This window comes from Magnolia sinica, chromosome 12, assembly GCF_029962835.1.
Source record: "Magnolia sinica isolate HGM2019 chromosome 12, MsV1, whole genome shotgun sequence".
Lineage (NCBI taxonomy): Eukaryota > Viridiplantae > Streptophyta > Magnoliopsida > Magnoliales > Magnoliaceae > Magnolia > Magnolia sinica.
This window is the reverse complement of record NC_080584.1, coordinates 591,180-612,198: the sequence shown is the minus strand read 5'-3', so window position 1 is coordinate 612,198 and position 21,019 is coordinate 591,180. Positions and strand designations below refer to the sequence as shown.

General features: G+C 39.8%; 2 protein-coding genes across 4 annotated transcripts; both read right to left on the bottom strand.

The window, feature by feature from the left end:
• Window positions 1-3,756: 3,756 nt before the first annotated feature.
• Window positions 3,757-9,086, bottom strand: LOC131220725 (KH domain-containing protein At4g18375-like). 3 transcript variants are annotated; one of them, XM_058215535.1, is made up of 9 exons: window positions 8,939-9,086; window positions 7,386-7,988; window positions 6,435-6,932; window positions 6,095-6,337; window positions 5,719-6,000; window positions 5,124-5,179; window positions 4,946-5,036; window positions 4,145-4,306; window positions 3,757-4,008 (listed from the first exon to the last, which is right to left on the bottom strand). In XM_058215535.1, exons 2-8 carry the CDS (start codon window positions 7,953-7,955, stop codon window positions 4,175-4,177), a joined length of 1,872 nt encoding a protein of 623 aa, XP_058071518.1. In that variant the 5' UTR covers window positions 7,956-7,988; window positions 8,939-9,086; the 3' UTR covers window positions 3,757-4,008; window positions 4,145-4,174. The 3 variants fall into 3 exon arrangements, with proteins under 3 accessions (XP_058071518.1, XP_058071516.1, XP_058071517.1); XM_058215533.1 differs by having other exon boundaries at window positions 3,757-4,306; XM_058215534.1 differs by having other exon boundaries at window positions 3,757-4,306; window positions 8,988-9,007.
• Window positions 9,087-14,228: 5,142 nt separating this feature from the next.
• LOC131220723 (glutathione S-transferase 3-like) lies at window positions 14,229-16,354 on the bottom strand. The gene is made up of 2 exons (XM_058215531.1): window positions 15,975-16,354; window positions 14,229-14,810 (listed from the first exon to the last, which is right to left on the bottom strand). Exons 1-2 carry the CDS (start codon window positions 16,293-16,295, stop codon window positions 14,466-14,468), a joined length of 666 nt encoding a protein of 221 aa, XP_058071514.1. The 5' UTR covers window positions 16,296-16,354; the 3' UTR covers window positions 14,229-14,465.
• Between the last annotated feature and the right edge of the window lie 4,665 nt (window positions 16,355-21,019).

Genomic DNA, 21,019 nt, shown 5'->3' with positions numbered 1-21,019 from the left:
AAAAATCATGTCACAGATGGAGCTCGTAGACACCTTTCTTTGGACTTAGTACTTGGAAGTTTTTAATAGTGGACCATTCAATCAGCACTGTTTCCTGGTCCACCATTTCAGACATTTCGGATGTTTGTTAACAAATAGATTGTTTCAAATTCGATACTTCAGATTTTAGGTTCAGATTCAGATTTCGGATTCAGTCTTCAGATTTCAGATTCAGGCTTTAGACTTCAGATTTAACAAACGGGGCCTTCCGCTGGTATAGTAGAAACAGGAATTTCACAGAATGCTCACCCTTAATTTTTTAGGAAGGCTTTGAAATGTATTTGAGATTCAACCATTAGATTTGTAATCCTATGCTAGGCCCAGTGCCAAACATTCAGGCTGACCTGAGCCCCACCAAAGGAAACAATTTGTTAAGACGCCCACGTTTGATTTTTATCGGACTTAATGCCCACCTTGATTTTTAATGGGACTGATGAACATATGAAATCCACTCTTACCATTAGATGCCACACCAAAAACAGGAGGTGATGTACCTGGTGTTCAGTGTGGATTTCACATAAACATACGGGTGGGGCCTAGCCAAGCTGCTGATCCCTTTGCTCTCACGACCCACCTGAGCTGCCGTAAAGAAGTTCTAGAGTGAGCAGAACCTAAATTCCGTATAGGTTTTTTTTTTTTTTTTAATGGTCAGATTAGTATGCGAGGCCCATTTGTATTTTACTTTTAACTACCAATTGGATGCTTCAGATTGGTCACTCAATGGTAGGTCCCACAGTAGTTGACTACATCTAGAAAATAAAACATTACACAAACACATGACACCAACGGTCTAATTTGCTGCTAACAACTAGATAAGCCACTTTTAATTTTAACCATCTATTTGAGGAAGGTGAATTGGATTGTTATCGAGAAATACTCCCTCCATAACATGCCCAGCGACTTCCATGCTTTAGTGCCACAATTTTTAGAATACAGCAACAAATGGTGGGAAACTATCACAAAAATCGTTTAGAAAAGTTAATCAGATGGAATGAGATTCCTGTGGGAACCGCCCTGCCTGCAGAGATGTGGCCTAGCCTACGGAGAGGATGTTTGGAAGTTGTTGGGGTTGGTATTTTGAGCCACACCGTCCAATCAAATCTTGGGCAAGCATCAATCCCAGTCCAATTGAAACACGAGCGTTTATTAGATGCACAGGTTGCAAAAGCATTTGAGGCCCATTCACAAACGGTTCAGATTTGCAACCAAACAGTAGTCTTGGCTGTCAATATACAGAGAGACTACAGCATGGTATAGAGACATCAGCATAGTAAGGTCCAAAGCTAACCACGAAACAATCCCCACCATAGGCTAGAGCCCAAAATTCACATGAATTGGATTATACCAATCATTCAATTGGAGATGAATGGTGTAGCAAGATGGCCCACTGATCAAATGAAAACATTATTATAAAGCTTTTGCTTTGAAATATCAACAAATCTGCATAGCAAAACTGCTGGTAAAAATCTATTTTCTTCCACAACCCATTGCAAAAATCAACAACAAAATCACAATCTCCCATGACATCAAGTCCAAAAATCACCACCACCTAAAAAATCCTCACGGTTTGAAAACCCAAGCCGCAAACCTCCTTTTCCCCCCTTTTCCATTCAATTACAAATCCTCTTTTGGTGAGAGAGCTGCGGCTAGCCAAAAAGACCAACATGAAAATAGTGGCAGCCAAGTGATCCGGCTTCGAGCACCAAGAACGCTCAATAAGAAACTATAGGTCCATAGAGAAGGGACACCCTTAATTAGGGAGGACATGTATGCACACGTTTCCTTATTTTCAGATAATTGAGACTAATTAACAGGATCAGAGCCTTAGTTGCTGGCCCACCCATCAATGATGGCTCTTTTTAGGGCATGTAACTTTAGTATGAGATTGAGAAAATATCATTCCTATACTTTTTGGAAACTGAGGCAAGTTGGAATGACAAATACAAGCAAAGCTATTGAGAAAATATTGTTCCTAGACCTTTCGGAAATAAAGCAAGTGACAATGTAAGCCAGTGAATTTTCAGTAGAGCGTCAGTAGTTCATTCTATGTTCTACTTTCAGATGTAACATGAGAAATGAGCAAGGGAACTGTTGATCAGATTAGAGAAATTGATCAATTTTGACAGGGCGCCTATGTTCTTCATGGAAGAGAAATCTGCACAGTTTGACAGAGCCCACATGAACATTTCCACATTGGACAGGGACGATGAATTTGTCCACTTTGAAATGGTAAAACAACAGGGTTGAACTCCAAATAGATAAATAAATAAATAAAAGAATTGAAGAAGCAATTGGACAGAGACAATTCCGAGTCAGCTTGGATGAAATGGCTGAAAGAATGAAGGAAATAGACAATTCATTGTGGCAATGAAAGTGTAGTCTTCAAGCCAAATTAAGGAGTTAAAAACAAGCACTAAGGGCCTGTTTGGATTTGAGGAAAGCATAGGAAAGGAAATGCCATTTCTTTGGGGAAACCTTATTTCTAGGAAAATGGAAAATGGAAAATGGAACATTTTTAACGTTGTTTGTTTTTTAACAAGATTTTCCTAAAAATTTAGTATCTATTTTCAAATATGTTGTTTGGCAAAACAAAAATCTTTTGGAGGAAAGAATTTTTTAGGTAATTACCAGCATGTGAAAAATTAGCACGTGGCACATGTGGGATACTCGAGGATGGATAGTGACACATGTGGCATACATAGCAAATGTAGGTGCTTGAGGATAGATAGTGACACGTAGCATACAAAGCAGATGTAGGTGCTTGAAGCTGAATTGTGGCAACGTGTTACATGTGACTGCTTGAAGCTGTATGGTGCCACATGTGGCACAAGACATGCATTGGCACATTTGACATGTGGGCACTTGAAGCTAGGTGGCAGCACTTCTGCACATTGGCACCATTGGCACATGGCGCATTTGGAGCAATTGAACACGAACAACAAATGGCATACTATATGGCACATTGGTGAATGTAGAGTACTTTACACTAGTAGGGCGCAAGAGGAGATGAATGGTGGTGCATGCGGTGCATTAGCACATGTGGGGTGCAAGGGAAGATGGATGGTGTCACACATGGCATATTAGCAAATGTGGTATGTTTTACATGTGGGAGGCAAGAGAAGATGAATGTTGACATGTGGCACATCGGCACATGTGGCATTGTGGGGGTAATAACCAAAGATGTATGATGGCTCATTTGGCACATTGACACGTGGCACACTTGAGGCGATTGAAGATGGACGGTGGCACCATTTGGGCTTACCATTGAAAAAACAATTTTCCTTCCATTGTGGGAAAATGCATTTCTAAAGGGTGGAGGTGGGAAAATAAAATTATTAATTTCCCAACAAAGATGGAAAGTGGGAAACCATTTCCCACAAATTCTCATGAAGAAAGACTTCACAAACGACAGAAAGTGAGTTTCATGAGAAATTATGTTTCCTTTCCTTTCCATAAATCCAAACCGGCCCTAGAGGTTCAAGATGATTGATTTCCATAAGAAGAGAAAACAAGACAAGGAACTTGGCATTTTGCGAGTCTGTGGTTTTAATTTCAGCAACCATTCTTCTTCTACTTCCTCTTTTTTTTCAATCTTTTCCTGAGGCAAAACTACACATAACTGAGTCAAGACCGTCAGGAGATCAACCAAGCAACCAGTTTGGTATGATGATGGATGGATTGTATCTACAAAGATGAGGAATGAGAATCGCACGGTCAGAAAATAATGCATATGTAATGAGCTGTGATTAAGTAACCATGGTCATAAGAGTATATTTCCGACAAGAACATTAGAGAGCATCGCTGGTCCGGTGCCCAAACAGAGATTAAGCACACCAGAGAAAACACCAACAAAGGAAAGAAAGATCCTATAAGTTCTAAGACAACTGGAGAAGAACATCCATAAACATAGAGAATAATCTCCCCCAAAAATATGTCGACTTTGAATTCCCCCATGACCTCAAATAGACCCTGGAAGGAGGAATAAGAGAACGCTGGCAAGATTTATAGGATACTGCCCTTCCTCTCCAGAAGCAGGACCTAACGGAACTACTGTAAGGAGAGAATCTCTGAGAATGGAAGTGCTGAATTAAAACTAGGAGATCACCTTCCCGGTGAACAAAAACATCGAGAAAGCTTAGGTGGACATGATGAAGGCCTGAATTAGGTTCTCAGCTGCACGCTTCTGCTCAGGTGTGCCTGAAATCTGGGCAATGCGTTCCGAACGGGATGATTTTGAGTCAAGAACCTCCACAATAGCTCCAGAGATCTGCAAAACCAACATGTAAGGTATAAACTTAATTGAAAAATGTTGAATGTGTGTGCCCATAGAATAACTGCAACCAAACACCAAGCAAACATTCCTGTCAATTTGTTCCAACAGTAAACTAATATCCATTTTACAAGCTTTCTCGAGACTTTTGACAGAAGGCAGCTGAAGATATGCATTGAATGCTAAGAGATAAAATCAAATTAGGACAAAGGCCATTGAAATAGACAATAATGTCCAGAAATCATTACTCTGGCATAATGGTACAAGTCACTGAACATGAATATTTGAACCAAATAAACAGAACACCCAAAAGAAAACCTAACCCTGTGATAAGAATTCTACACATGGAAAGGTCTTATTAAAAGGTCAATGATGGCTTCTTTTAGTGACAAAGGTTAGCTAGAACGGAGAGACAAATGTACATAAAAGTGTATTTCGTCAGTCTGCATACATAAATATGCTGTAACAGACCATATTTACCAAATTTCTCAAAAACAAGAATGATGGAGAACGCTACACATTAGTTTGCATACATGAATATGTCGTAACAGACCATATTACCAAATTTCTCAAAAACAATAAATATTGAGAACACTACACATCAGAAAGTAATGATCATGAAAGAGGACAACATACCTTCCGAATATTTGCCAAGTTTGCTCCACCTTTCCCCATCACTTTACCCACTGCATTTGCAGGGATTACAATCTCAAGGGTGGAGGGCAATCTGCACAAATGCACGACATAGAAGCAAATAAATAAGCTGAAAAAGAGAACAGGAACATAAACAAAGACTATGATAGGAGACACTGACCCTGAATATGACTTTGATGAATATGGGGAAATCAATCCATATCCATTCTCCCCACCCTTCATATAGTTCAAATTCCAGAAAAAGAAAAGAAAAGTAAGCTCACCAAGGGATTGGAATATTTTACTGGAAAATGTATATGAATGCAGCATTTCACATGCAGAAATAAAACCAGCCATAGTAGTTCTACTATTTATGACCACACTGAGTAGTCATGTTTAAAGAAAATGCTGGAAATAGGCCTATCAATTTCTGAGCATGAATCAATTAGTAAAATTTGCCAATATTGTGGGGAAAAAAGTTTAATGAATCCCCTTTTCTTCTTTTAAGAAAAAATTGGTGCTGTGTGTGTCATGTGTGTGAGTGATCCAGATTCCAGGGTTCAATCCCTGGTAGTGTTGCCTTTCCAAAAAAAAACATTGGTGGTTTGAATTTGCTACCCAGGAGTGCCACCTACACTAATCTACTAGGCTGTTTTCTGAGTCATTAAGTTTTGAATATTTTCTAGTTCAATTAAAGAGATTAAGAAGCAAATCAAGAAACACAAGAAGAATCAATGAAGATACAAGGATGTATGCATTGGCTGTAAGAAAATTACCTGCGAAGATCCATAGCCAGATCCATAGCCAGATCCATATCCATACAAGCTGCTGGTAGAAAGCATGCCCAAGCCACTTCCAGTGTCAACCCTCCGATCGTAACCCAAGGGAGCAACTGGAGGAATGCTAGGCAGAACTGATGGCGCAGAGAGATTGCCTGAGTACAGGGAATCAGCACCAGGAGCACTGCGAGCACCTTCCCTGTCTTTTAAAACATAATCTCTAAGCCTCAAAACAATCTGAACAAGTGCATCTCTCATACAACCAACTTCTCCAATCACCTGAATGGGCAAGATCAAAAGCAAATTAAGTAATCATTAAAAGTCACTGGGAAAAAAATAAAAAAATAAAAAACTATATGCAGTGGAAACAGACCTCCACTAGTTCATCACCCTCTTCAGCACATCTTGGCTTTTCATGTTTTGAGATGCGAACATCAGCTTTTGTACTCTTGCGCATCTCATTTATGATAGCACCGCTCTTGCCAATGAGACAGCCAATAGTCTTGGATGGAACAAGAATGCGAATGTTGACAGTGTCATCATCATCATTGTCATTGATCTTTCCTTGCAGCAGTAGAACAGCTTCAACAGCAGTAGACTTCACATCATCCGTAGACTGCAAAGTGCCAATGGATATCAGATGTGACCGTGTGCCAAAAAATATATGCAGGGCATATCTATGGAGAATAGTAGTTAACATTAACAAGTCTAACCTCTGTGGACGTGACAGTGATAACACACTCATCACAATCCCCTTTTGGATCTCCAACCTCAACACGAGCACCGCTTGCTTGCCTCACACTTTTAATGGAATTCCCTCCCTTGCCAATAACGCGCCCAATCTTGTCAGAGGGGCATAGAACTCGTACTGTTAGCTCTTCTGATCGAGATGAGCCACCATACCCAGAAGCAACAGGGAGGGAAGATGAATACATAGGCCATGGACTCCCACCATCAGCATATGCATGGAGTTCTGGTACATGAGATGTCGGTGCCACTTGTGGCACAGATCTAGGAGGTGGGACCATAGAATCTGCCCCAGGATAAAAGCCACCAGTAGGATAAATAGGGAGATCTGCCGGAATGATTATGCTTGGTGGAAGATCTGGTACAGTAGTGTCAAGAGGAATCTCTTCTCTTGGGGAGAACTTGTACATGATTGCAGATACTGCATACAATGCCTGCTTCACTGCTCCAGCCTCACCACTTATCTACAAATAAAAAATGATAATTAAGCACAGGGATACTTAAATGAAGAAATGCAACGTGATGCAACACTCAAAAGAAACGAACCCATCATCATAACTGGCATGGAAAGTCGAGATCTCCCAAGCAAACAGATATTTCCTAATGACAGGTCTCAAACTAGAGATTGGAATTTTGGGGATCTAGTTCTTGGCAGCTATTATATAGTAAAGCTGCGAATCAGATTCAGGATGCATGTCCATGAATAGTATAGATTGATGGTTTATAATTCAAAAAGGTGATGAAACACATTCAAATATAGTTATTTCAGCAGCATTCTTTTTTTCCAGATTCTTTTTTACTTGTGCTAATTGCCAAAAAGTTCCTCAAGAATTGTAAGATCTACTATCAGAGGCTTTATAACTCATTTCTTATGTGGCCCGCTTTTGAACTTGCAGAACAATCTGATGAGTGTTTACCTGAACGAAATTGTCAAAGCTCATTGCGCATGCGTGAGTAGGGTCATTGGGATCCTTCGGGTTAACCTTGATATTCGTCTTCGTATTGGTTCTCAGTTTCTTGATAGTGCTACCTGATTTCCCAATCACATTCGCCACTTGGCTACTTGGGACGAGAATATGGGCCTCCTCTTTATGTTTCTTGTCAGACTCCCCAACAGCAGCGACCGCATTAGCTATAGCAGCATGTACTTTGAGAAGAGCATCCTGAGCAGCACAAAGAGGCTTCATATCATCCTCATCGACATCCTTCTCATCCTTCTCCTTGACATAACAATATATCAATATAACCCTCTCATCCGACCCAGGAAAAGGATCAACAACCTTAATCTTCGAGCGGGTCTCTTGCCTAAGAGAATTTATCACCTTACCGCTCTTACCAATCACGTTTCCGATAACCCCATTCGGGCAAAGTATGCGATAGATAACCACCTCCCCATCACCCGAATTGTCTTTTCCGTTGAATCTTTTCTTTTGGTATTTGTCATCACCATCATTATCCCTCCGGGATCGCTTGCCTGTCTCGCCCATGCTGATAAAGCAACCTCAGGAGACAATCACTTCCTGAATTTAAAAAGATGAGAATCATCATGAACAAATGAAAATACAAAATTGTGCCCAAAACCACAGAATCAATAGACGTGCTAGAGAATGCTACTATGATGCATGTACCTCATAGAGTTATATATGAAGTGAGCACCCAAAAAAATAAAAATAAAAATAAAAATCTCCGCGGGACACATAGCACTGGTATGTAGTGATCATAAGCATTGATTTGATGGGCCATATCCCGAAAAGGTTAATGTAATTATACCGTGGTAGCCAGCTAAATCAGTGATCCAGCTTTAAAAAAAGGCAGACTTTTAGGCCACTTTTGTCAATTAAAAATCAACTTTTGAGGATGGCCCGCCAGATCAACGAACCCAATTACCACAAACGTTTGGTTGTGTCCAGCACTTCATAGAACTTGTAAGAAGTGTGCAATTTTACAACATCTCACAAATCCACAGCATTTATAGCAATTAAACTACAGAAATTGCAAATAAAAATCCAATGTTTGCAATTTTACAAATTGAAATGCAATTCCGACCAAATCCCATTTGAATTTGAGTTGGGTTTTCCAAAAACTGATTCTTGCTTTCCACATACCTTTTCCCCAAAGAAATCAACGAAAAGCCAAAAAAAGAAAACACAAGTTGACACTCTACACACACCCTTCTTAATTGCATACGCCCTTTTCTCCATTCAAAGAGTTGAAAATAGCTTCTTCTATTTCTAAGTGCATGACTTAAATCCCCGAACTGAATAAAGGGTTTATGAAAATCAATAAGGGCGGGTATAGAAATCAATTTCCCCAGAGAAGAAACACGAACTACAATACAATAGTAAAAAACAGAGCATACAGAGAACGTGAAATCCAAGCAGAACCCTAACCCTAGAAAGCTAAGAAGAGAGAGAACGACTAGAAGAAGAACTCAAAGAGAGTCGAGATAAAAACCTAACAAGAAGCGTACCTTTCCGAGAGAGAGAGAGAGAGAGAGAGAGAGAGAGAGAAACCCTAACCCTAGAAAGCTTTGGGAGTAAGGCAGCTGGACATGCCGAAGATGAGCGACTTTTCGCTCGTTTTCATTTTTTTAAAGGTTCTGACTGGATCGCCCGGTGAGAATCGGGATGGAACCGTCAATAGCCGGTTGTACACGCGGGTTTCTACGCTTTTAGGGACGCGGATTGCGTAGAGAAAACTCTGTGGGGCCCACCGTGATGTATGTATATTATCCATTCAGTCCATCCGTTATATCAGATAATTTTAGAGTATGAGACCAAAATATAAGTATATATAAATCTCAAGTGGACCACACCACTGGAAACAGTGGGAGTTGAAATCTGCCGTTGAAACCTTCTTGGGGCCAAAGAAAAGTTTTGGAACAAGCTGATATTTATTTTTCCCTTCATCCATATTTTTTTTTAAAACGTTATGAACAGGTTGGATTACAAAGAAAATTCACTGTGGGCCCTGGAAAGGTTTCAACGGTGGATATCATTAACCTGCTTTTTCCTGTGATATGGTCCACTTGAGCTTTGGATATATTTCGATTTTGGGTCCATGCCATATGAAATTATCTTCTAAAACTGATGGACGGAGTGGATAAGACACATGCATCGCAGAGGGGCCTACAAAGTTCACTCAGTAAGCAATGTGCTGTCCCCATTTAGGGGGTCAACTTGGCTTTGCTACTCTGGCAGCCGATGATGAATGATACGCAGGCACTTATAAGTTACTTAGAAATTGTGCATATGTGAAATAAAATTAGTTCAAATTAAACCGTCCAATTTATTTATACAAATTTAGATGTATAATATAGAAAAAATTAATCTTAATTTATTCACTTAGTGTCAGATTTGTGGAATTTATTGACTATTAAAGATGAAAATATTCAATGGTCTTCTTTTAACAAACAAGTGTCCACCAATCAGAGGATAGGATTGTCAAAAATAAATTACTTTTATAATTTGATTTGGATATAATGATTTCTATAATCTATCCGGTTTCATTTGAGTTAATATATGCCATGTGCACCATTTTAAATTGCCCGCGTATCAAGCTTCGTACACAGCCAGAGTATCAAATAACTCCCGGGTTTGAATTTAGGGCGCGAGGCGCGATCACGGACGATGTATTTTTCGGGTCTCCGATCCAATCTCATTCGAAGAAATAGGGTGGTGCATCAGGTGGGCCTCCTTTGTATGAAAGGATTGGATGGTTCACATTCAGTGTGCCGTTGAGCTAATCATCAGACCGTTCCCACTGTGTAGATTACTGGTACGAAGAATCAGGTAGATCTGCCATCGGGTGGGCCCACGGTGCATGAGATGTCAAAAAAAAAAAAAATTTCCTGCACGTGATGATCTCAGCCATTCAATTGGTCCGCTTATTTATTTTTGTATTTTTCGTTTTTTAGATCAATAAAGAACAGGTGGTACCGTCCACTCTTACAAAAATTTAAAAAAAAAAAAAAACAAACAGGGCATGGACCATCCATTATGGGGCCATTAATGAATAGTTCAGATCGAGGGATCATGGGTAGGGGTGTACATCGAGTTGAACCGAGTTGAGCTGGCCTCACCTGACTGGCTAGCTCAACTCGGTTCAATCAACAGCTTGGGCCAACTCAAGTTGAGTTCACCGTTGAGCCATTTCCACAAACACTTGGACTACACCTTCAAAATTCTGCTGTATGTGAAACAAAGCAATAGTTTTATAGGTATTTTATCAAACATCTTCTAGGTAATATAAAAAGTAAGAAAGAAAAAAATGGTATTTGTTTCATGTAGATACCTTCCTTACACTTCGTTGAGTCATTTTATCAACCACTTGGTGAGCAACATCAATGGCAAAATAACCGAGTCATCGAATTGGTTCAATAAGAGTTTGATTCAGGCTGGATTCGATCCAAGTCAAGTCAAGCTAGGGCATGCTTAAACTCATTTTCAAGCTCAAAAAATCAGCTCGAACTCAACTTCAAACCGAGTCCAATCGAGCTTTTTCAAGTTGAGTCGAGCGAGCTAACCGAGCTAGCTCGGTTCACGTACACCCCTAATCATGGGCTTAACAAAAATAAATAAGATTCCATATGGAGGGTGGTTAGGCTGTGTTGTGATTGCCAATCTCTTCATGAAACGTTGGCAACTCATCATAGAAGCAGTGTGCATGTAGTTCAATCCAGACCACACGATCGGTGCCCTCCATTGCAGGTGAATAGAAACCAAAAGTTCACATCGACAGTCTAGCTGTTGCCATGATGGAATGTGCAGTGGGGCTCATAAGCAAAATCAGATGGTTAAAATAATTCGATGAGTTGACTATGGACGGTCTGGATTACCATGGAACTCCATGGGAACTTCTAGCCATGTGGTAAAGGGTGAGATGGATCGACATACATCCATCCGGTGAGCCCTATTTTGATGGACCACAATTTAAAAACCGTGTCAGTTGACAATCAGTGGGGGGAAAAGCAAGTTGTCTTGTGATATTCAGACCAGGAATAGATCATGATCAAGAATATCCCTGTTTAGAAGATCCCAGGCATCCAATCTTCGGATGCAGATTGACCCTGCCACCACTGACCTCCATGGTGGCAGGACTCTATGGCTCACTGTGATTGATGTGTTTTATCCATGCTGTCTATCTATTTTCTAGCTCATCTCAGCCCATGAGCCCAAAATTGAAACATATGGAATGTACTACACTAGGAAATTGCTTCTGTTTTGAGGAGAGTAGAAGGGAGGATTTGAAATGAATTTGAATTTTTCAATATATTAATAAAGGAATATATATGATCTTCCAAATCACATTTAATATCCCAACTTAGCACGTATTTTGATCCTTTTGTTCCGGGAGGAATAGCCTCTCATCATATTGCAGCTAGAGGTATACACGAACCGAGCTAGCTCGGTTAGCTCGCTCGACTCAACTCGAAAAAGCTCGATTCGGCTCGGTTTGAAGCTGAGTTTGAGCTAATTATTTTAGCTCGAAAATGAGTTCTAGCTGGCCCCAACTTGACTCGAATCGAACCCAGCTCGAATCAAACTCAGATCGAACTAGTTCGGTGACTCAGTTACTTTAATATTGATGTTGCTCATCAAGTGTTTGATGAAATGACTCAAAGAAGTGTGGCTGGTGGCAAAGAAAGTATGTATAAGAAACCAACACCCTTTTTTTCTTGATTTTTATGTTGTTTAGAAACTGTTTGATAAAATACTTGTAAAACCATTGTTGTTGTCTCAAATATAGGGAGATTTTAACGGTGCAACCCAAGTGTTTGTGAAAATGCTGCAATGGCAAACTCGACTCAATCTTCGCTCGAACTGGCCCGAGCTACTGACCAAACCGAGCCGAGCTGGCCAGTCAAGGTCAAGGACCGAGCCGAGCCGATTTCGAGCTGAGGTCAGCTAGTGGCCAAGTCAAGTCAAGCTGAGGACAACTCAACTTGGTTCGACTCGATGTACACCCCTAATTGCTGCGAGGACATTGGAGGAGTACTTCCTTTAGGATGAAAAGGAAGGGTTGAGAGCCTCCTTTCCTTCACCTCTTTTGACCCTTCCACTACATTGACCAGCTTGCTGGCGGGGCTCCTCAATGTTTCAGTGTGCATGCACCTGCACTACTATTATGGGGCAGGGGCCTCACACACACACACATGTATAAATAAAATAATTATAATAAATTGTAATATATACTTTAGCAAGACATAGGACATTTTAAGCATTAGGTAGGCCACAAATGTAAGAATCATGAACAAGCAATGTTTTAACATTTTTAAACAATCCATTTATATGGTTATCTCTTGAACACCTTATATCATTCTTTCGATGTGATTTTAGTGATGTAGCCATCATTGATTGTTTAGAAGTATCATTAGTGTGACATATGTGTGGCGGCACCTTTGTTTACATGTGCAACTCTCCAGGAGAGTTAAAAAAGCATTTCACTTCAATTTACTTTCAAATCATCTTTCTTAAACTGGATTTCATTTACATGCATGTTTATTCTATTTTCATTTCATTTATATGTATTTACTTTCATCCAAACATACCTCAAATACAATTTATTTACATCCAAATGATCCCTAACACATTTCACGGACAAGCCTTCCCATACACCCAAATACTGTGTTTTTAAAATCTTGGACATGCGTATCCCTGTGTGGAGTAAAGATGAATTGACCACTTCAAAAAAGTAATTTGTCGTAAATTTATATTATGTGGTCAAAATTAAAATTTCCAAAGTGATCTATTAAATCATGCCAGAAAAAGTATTCTAACCGTTCAGTTGGTTATATCAAGTTGATGGTTAAAATTTAGCTGTTGAGGGTCCAAATTCAAGAGGTGATCATAGATGGATAAGATTGTAGTTGTAATTGATTGGCTAGTCTTCTTCTACATGGGGCCAACAATTTTGACGGCCCAGATCGCCATACACTTACACTACGTGAATGGTGGATAAATCTAAACCATTTAGAGGGTTGGATTCTTCCTGGAATAATATCTGATCCAGTGATCAGATATGTGGTTGACTCAATTAAGAAAACGTTGGACATCTGAATGGGCCCCGGCCAAGCAATTGAAGCATCAGTCAAAAATACACTCACCTCACTATCTAACCATTTGATTTTGCCATTGTTCAACATTTTCTTTTTAACCGTCCATTTGATGGTCACAAATGAGAGTGTCAATGATATGAAGACATGACGGAGGATTTTGGGGGCCCAGTTGTTGAGGATCATGGATTGACATTCACACTAAGAACACAACTTTAATTACCAACTTGATACCCCCTATCAAATGGACATTTTATATAAGTAGACAATGATGGGCGGTCCGAATGAGATGGGCATAATTCAATGGCTAAGATCATCTGTTCAACTTGATTTTGAAGCCATCCTCCATCCACAATTAGGCCATACATCAGACATTTAGACCGATGTACATGAATGGATGTGCATGACCAGTGAGAAGCCATTAGTTTTGAGCGATGCATTTATTTTGATGAGTGGATATTTGACGGAGTTAGTGAAAATGCATCCAAATACACAAATACAAAATAGATGTTTGGCTCAAAATAATAATAATATGCATTGAGTATCATTTAAAGGGTGTGCCAAGTGAGCCTTTAGCATTTATAATAAATTAATTGCTTCGCACATGCACATACACATTTCTTGTAGTCTATATCAAGATTTATTTAAAATTTAAATAAATTTTGAGTTAATTTTGAGATAAAATCATGGAAATAATCAATCAACATACCTTTTGAAATATTTTTGTGATCATCAATTGTTATATTTTTCCAAAAATACTGTGAGATATTTGGAATCTCAGTGATATTTGTCATACCAAATCCAAACTCCAATTATTTCTATTATGAGGAATAATATTAAAAAACAAAACAAACACAACCAAAGATATATATAGTTAAAAACAAGATTCTATCTAACATATTATTTTGTAAAAGCCTTCCAATCTCTTTTTAATCTTCTATTCTTATTGAGTCTCAGATTTCTTCCACATAGACTCCACAAAGTCATAGAGCTTGCGTCGGTCCGGAAGAGTCTTCGACACACTCTCCCTCTCCATACACCTCTTCACCCACCCCATCAATGTCGGGCATTCCTCCTCCACATTGAAATACCCATTAGTCTTGTGGATGTAAAACCAACCAGAAAAGGGAATGAGGGCAATATCCACCAACCCAAAGCAATCACCTCCAAAAAATGGCTTCTCTTTGAGTTCACCTTCCAACAATTTCAAGCACGCGATAAATTCTTTCTTTGCTGCTTCCTTAGCTTCGCCTTTATTTTTCAATATTGCTATCCCACTTGGATATACCTAAACAAAAGGTAAAAGAAGAAGAGCAAGAAGAAGCAATTATACACATGAATGCGTGAATTTCTACATATGGGAAATGAAAGAGTAAGCATTCATCAAGTTAGGCCAGTCCACACAATTGGTGGGCCAGTAGATCACCATAAGTGTATGGACCATTCACCATGCCCTTGGGCCATCCATTTCTCTTAAAACACTCGGAGCCAATAGGTGGGCCTAAACTTTGGGACAATGTCTGTTCGTTGTGATCATCACTTGTAAATGGCTCTAATGTTGCACAATCGAAGCCAATAGTTCATTTTGTTATTACAAGATTGGTCTGATTTGTGGGCCACAAGTCAAGCATGGTGGAGCACATCTAATGTATAATTTAGATATTTCACAAAATTAAGTGGATGAATGGGCTATGTTGGGGTCGGCTCAAGCTCAGCCTACTCAGGCCTAGCTTGGACCTATGTTCTACTTTGCCGGCAAGGCTTAGACAGACTAGGCACCGTCCCAACTCGGCCATTGATGGCCTGGTACAAACAACATGTGATGTGAATTACCCATAACTGGGGTTACAAGAATCACCTAACATGGCTCAATAGAAAAGGGATGTGAATTGCCCTATGAACGGTTTTCCCTTCATCTATGTGGTAATCACTTCATGAACACATTGCATGGTGGAACCCTAGAAAGGTACATTCCAAATATCTCGTGGTGTGACTAACTTGAGTTTTGGATTTCCCTTATCTTTGGGGTCATGTCTTAAAATGAGCTGGCGCAACAGATAAGAAGTGTGTATTTATGTATATAATATATACAAACATAAGGCTTTGCAGGTGATTTGCTTTTTAAGAATTTTTTTGTAATTGTGATGTGATTTAGTGAAAAAATGTAATGTGAGCTTATTAGATATAGGACATGCAGTGAAAAACAAAAATTAAAATAGAAAATTTTCAAGGTGAATGGATTCTCTTGCATTCTTAACTTTTACATCTACACATTTTCACATGATGCTATTTCATTGAACAGGCATCGGATTACATAGGCAATTAAAATAGGCCACCGTTGAAAATGTCCCTGATCCAATCCAATCATCCTAACTATTAAGTGAGATGGTCATACATTTAACTTTCAGTGTATAGCGTGCATTTAGAAAGAACGAACAGACTAACTACTCACCTTCTTGTCTACGTAGTCAGCCCAAAATCTGGCGTTGGCCCGTTGGTAAGGATCTTTGGGCATCAACGGTGATCCGTCCGTCCAAACCTCATCGATGTATTGGACGATGATGAGAGATTCGCAGATGGGCCTTCCGTTGTGGATGAGGACAGGAATCTTCTTGTGGACGGGATTGGATTGAAGGAGGAGAGGGCTCTTATTCTTGAAAAGATCCTCCTGTTCCTTGTCTTCGAATTCCACCCCCTTCTCAGCTAATGCGATTCGGACCCTCTGCGCAAAATCGCTGGCCCAGAAGTCCAAGAGAACGACACTCTCAGCCATTGATCTTCAAAAAGACAAAAGGAGAAAGAATCTAAGTATTTGGAATGTGATGTTTAAGATGGAGTGTTTAGGAGGCTGGGAGTGGAATTTATAGCCATTTGGAACGTTGATGCCGGCTTGTTTGAAGTTAGAATTTCCAAATGTATGTCATTGCATGCGTCATTTCATAAACTCTTACATGTCTTCTATTCTGACAAGTGGGGCCCACTGATCAATAATCAAGGCCATTGTACTGTTGTGTCCAACTATAGATGGACTGTGGTTAAAAGGATTTCCTGATTAGAATGATCTTGACTTTTCAATTTGTTGACTGTAGACAGACGGTTAAGATGAGGGATAAACAACAACCTGTTCATCAGAGACTGAAAAGGGTCGATCTTTCTAATATGAGATAAGACTCATGCCATTGTGGGGCCCCTTGTGGATGGAGGATGGCCCAAAATCTCAACCACACGATTAGTGTCCTTGGCTATTAAATCATCAGGGTCGTCATCGCAGGGCGCAGATTAGATACTGACAAGGTCAGTAGCCAAATCGCTACTGAAGTGACGTCACCAAGCTCTGTGGACCCCACCATGATGAGTGTGTTGTATCCATACCGTCCATACATTTGGAGAGATCGTTTTATGGCATTACAAAAAGAATGAGATAGATCTAAAGTTTAAGGGGACCCCACCATAGAAAACAGCGAGGACAGTGACATCCACCGTTCAAAACTTCTTAGGGGCCACAGTAGTTTCGGATCAAGCTGATATTTTTGTTTTAACTTCATCTTGCTCTATTTTAACTTATGAATAGGTTGGATCTCAAAAAACACATCGCGGTGGACCCTATAAATGTTTCAACGGTGGGTGTGACTGCTCCCACAGTTTTCTGTGTTGGGTCCACTTGAACTTTAGATCTATCTCATTGTTTTTTTTGTAATGCCATAAAACTATCTCTACAAATGGTTGGACGGTATGGATACAACATTGGACGGTATGTATACAACACATGCATCATGGTGGGGTCCACATAGCTTGGTGACGTCACTTCAGTAGCTATTTGGCTACAGACATTGTCAGTATCTAATCCGCGCCCGTCATCGTTGTCGTCATCACCTTCTCTGATTGGGTTGGCTTTAAAAATCCTGTTTCACCCGTGACTTATGTAAGGCCCCATCCTCCACTATAGTCAGATCAACGGCTATAAGAAAATGGCCGTACAATTAGGACATGCATGTACTAAAAATCTCTCTCTCTCTCTCTCTCTCTCTCTCTCTCTCTCTCTCTCTCTCTCTGTGGGAGTCCTTGACTAGGACACCTCCATTTTTGCCGCATGACAAATTAACTCCTTTACGTTTTAATATTACCAAATAACCCATTTGGTTTCATATATGACCATAAAACAACTTAAGCTTGAGTTCGTTAAAGTTGACCGTTAAAGATGATCATTAAAAATGTGATCTTGCCCATATGAAATGGGGAGTGGATTAGGTGCAGCACCGACCTCATCCAAGATGGTGCAACCCTTACCATTAGGCCTACCTTGATGTATTTATTCTATATCTATGCTGTCCATCCATTTTTTCTTACTTGAGACCATGAGACAAAAAAATGAAGCAGATTCAATTCTCAGGTGGGTCATATCATTAGAAAACAATGTTGATTGATCATTAATGGGCCACATAAGTTTTGGAATAATATGATATTTGTTTATTCCCTTTATCTAGGTTTATGTGTCCCTATCAACAGGTTGGATGGCAAAAAACATTATGGATATATAAAAGTGGGCCATAGGAAGTTTTTAATGATAGGGTGTTCAATCACCCCTCTTTCCTATAGTATGGTCCACCTGAGAATTAGTTCTTCATTTTTGGGTTCACATGCTTAAGTGATCTTGAAAAATGTATACACGTTTTGGATATAGAATACGTACATCAAGGTGGGCCTCACGGTAAGGGTGCTATGATATTCACTTTAAAATATAAATAATCTTTTACTTAAAAAGTATGGGATTTCCTTAGTAATTAAAATAAATTGTGAAAATGCATGAACCAGTTTGACATGGCCAGTGAACAAAATTCAGTTGAGAGCTGAATTGAGTAAAATGATAATTCTGGTGGAATGGATGAGACGTTTTGTTACATGCAAATATAATAACTTCTAAACACTACTCCCAATCAAAATCATATGAGCCTGATGCATCTCATCTGGTCCGACTTGGACTCATTCAGACTAGTCACTCCCGAGACGGCAAATAGGGCTAATGTAGCTTCAACTCGACTCATCTCAGGGCTCCAAACAAGCAGCTGGAGTCATTTATTTTTTTAAGTGTGACCAAAATTGTAAAAAATAATAGGAAAAGAAGACAATAACAAACAAGATAAAACGGCAATGTGTTAAAACTATAATCGAAGCTCCTAATATATTTATCACATTCAATAAATATGAAAACAAAACAGCCAACACAGAGGAAAAATGCACCCCCATTTTTAATGCTGTCTTCTATAAATTTTTATTTTTCATATAATGTCTCTTCATTCCTACTCTACGTACATCAAGCCTCTTCTTCAAGGACCCTAGGATGTCATCGACCTTGTGTGGGTGTCGAATGGCCTTACATATTGTTAAGAACCTATCTAATATGCCAAAAACCCCAAGATTGATGAAAAGTGTCAAGCTATGCTCTTTAAACCGTTGGAATCATAACATTCCACCACGCTTGCAGCCGACGTTCATGGCAGCCCACTCTATGGCACACTCACTCTGGCCTCAACTCCAGATAGCCATTTTCAAGACATGATGGTTGCATGCTCTAGTTATCCAAGTAATCCTTCTACTTGGTAGTTGTACTTTGCTTGCTCAGGTAGATCCTTCCACACTATGGCGACTTTCACTCTGGTGGAGATTGCCCTTTCCATAGGTCACCCCTTTCGAAACTCTAATATAAGAAGTGGTGTTGGCTCTAATATCAACCAATACACCAAAAGCTCTAAGATTGATGGAACACGTCAAACTAGACTCTTTAAACCATCATCGTAACAGATACACTCTCCCTCTCCACATAGCTCTTCACCCAACATCAGGCATTCCTCCACCATATTGAAAATCCCCTTGGTAATGAGGGTAACGTGGATGGACCAAAGGTCTCATCGCAAAATATGGTTCTCTCCGAGCTTGACTTCTAACAATTCTAAGCACTCAATGAAATACTTCTTTGCTACTCTAGCTTCCCCTTTGTTTTCCATAACCTTGCATTTTGCTTTTAAGATTTGAAAATGTGTATACTGTAAAGGACGAGGGCACCCTCATGTAATTTCTCTTAATATGTGCTGGATTAGGCTTCATATTACAATTGCATGGGAGCGGATTGGATACTGAACGCTTCAGTAGCCAAAACGCTACTGAAGTGATGTGGCAAAACGGCATTGGTTACATACCAACGGCATGTTCCCTTGGTATAAATGCTACTCCGTTAGATCCGTTAACGGATTTTTCTCCCTTTCCGCCGTGCTCCACTCGGCCATGAAATCGGATGGTCATTCTGAGAAAATTCAGTTGGGCCCACTGTGAATTTATGTGATTTATCCACACCTTCCATCTGTCTTTCCATCTAATTTTAGGCGTTGAGCCCAAAATTGAAGCTTGTAAAAATCTCAAGTGGATCATACCACTGGAAACAGTGGAAATAATGATTTCCACCGTTGAAACCTTTCCAGCCCCACAGCGATGTTTATTTTTCATCCAAACTGTTCAAAGGATCCAAAAACATGGATGAATGTTAAAAAAAGATATAATCTTGATCCAAAACTTCTGTGGCCCCCAAGAATTTTTCAACGGTATAAATTCAATTCACACTGTTTCCTTTGGTGTGGTCGATTTTAACTTTTTATATGCTTAGGTTTTGAGCTAAGGCCCTAAAATTATCTTATAAAATGGAAGGACAGACTAGATAAAATATATAAATCACGGTGGACCCCACAGAGTTTACTTACGCAATCCGCTTCCCTTGGCCACTCACCGTTAAACTCCACATTGCATTTTTTTCTGGACGCGGATTTCTTCCTGCGCTGGGAATCCAGGCCCACTGTGATGTTTGTAAGAAATCCTCCCCTTTCATCCGTTTTTTTAGTTAATTTAAAGACATGATGCGACAAATGAACCGTATCCAAAGGTCAAGTGGGCCGTACTAAAGGAAAATGTGGTTATGGAAATTCCTACTGTTAAAATCTACCTGGGCTCGACAGTGATGTTTGCAATCCATCTATACCGTTAATAACCTCATTCCTACTGGGATGAACTGAATAAAAAATATTAACATTACTCAAAACTTCTGTGGCCCACGGATATTTCAACCATGAATGTTCAATTATCACTTTTTTGACCCACTTAAGCTCTAGAAACTGTTCTTTTTGGCTTCAAGTCTGACTTGAACTCAAAAAACAGATGGACAGATATGATTTCTCACAAACATCATGGTGGGCCCCACCTGGTTCCTAGCGCAAGAACTTCTTGGAATGTCTTTTGGCAGGAAATCCACGTCCGTGCGTGGCCGAGTGCGTTCACGGCCTAAAAACATCCGCTAACGGATCTCCGTTGACAGAGTATTTATTGAAAGGAAACAGCCGCTTGGCATCCAGCAATGGCGTTTTGCCACATCACTTCAGTAGCGTTTTGGCTACTGAAGCGTTCAGTATCCAATCCGCTCCCAATTGCATTGCTTTTGAGTCAGGATGGAAAGGA

What these genes read in the sequence shown, in the direction of transcription:
- LOC131220725 (XM_058215533.1), bottom strand. Translation starts at nt 7,955, where the DNA reads ATGGGCGAGACAGGCAAGCGATCCCGGAGGGATAATGATGGTGATGAC. An exon ending in GCTTTGACAATTTCGTTCAG is followed by an intron (nt 6,933 to 7,385) that starts GTAAACACTCAT and finishes TTTTATTTGTAG; the next exon opens with ATAAGTGGTGAGGCTGGAGC. An exon ending in AGGGTGATGAACTAGTGGAG is followed by an intron (nt 6,001 to 6,094) that starts GTCTGTTTCCAC and finishes TTGCCCATTCAG; the next exon opens with GTGATTGGAGAAGTTGGTTG.
- LOC131220723 (XM_058215531.1), bottom strand. Translation starts at nt 16,295, where the DNA reads ATGGCTGAGAGTGTCGTTCTCTTGGACTTCTGGGCCAGCGATTTTGCG. An exon ending in CTGACTACGTAGACAAGAAG is followed by an intron (nt 14,811 to 15,974) that starts GTGAGTAGTTAG and finishes CCTTTTGTTTAG; the next exon opens with GTATATCCAAGTGGGATAGC.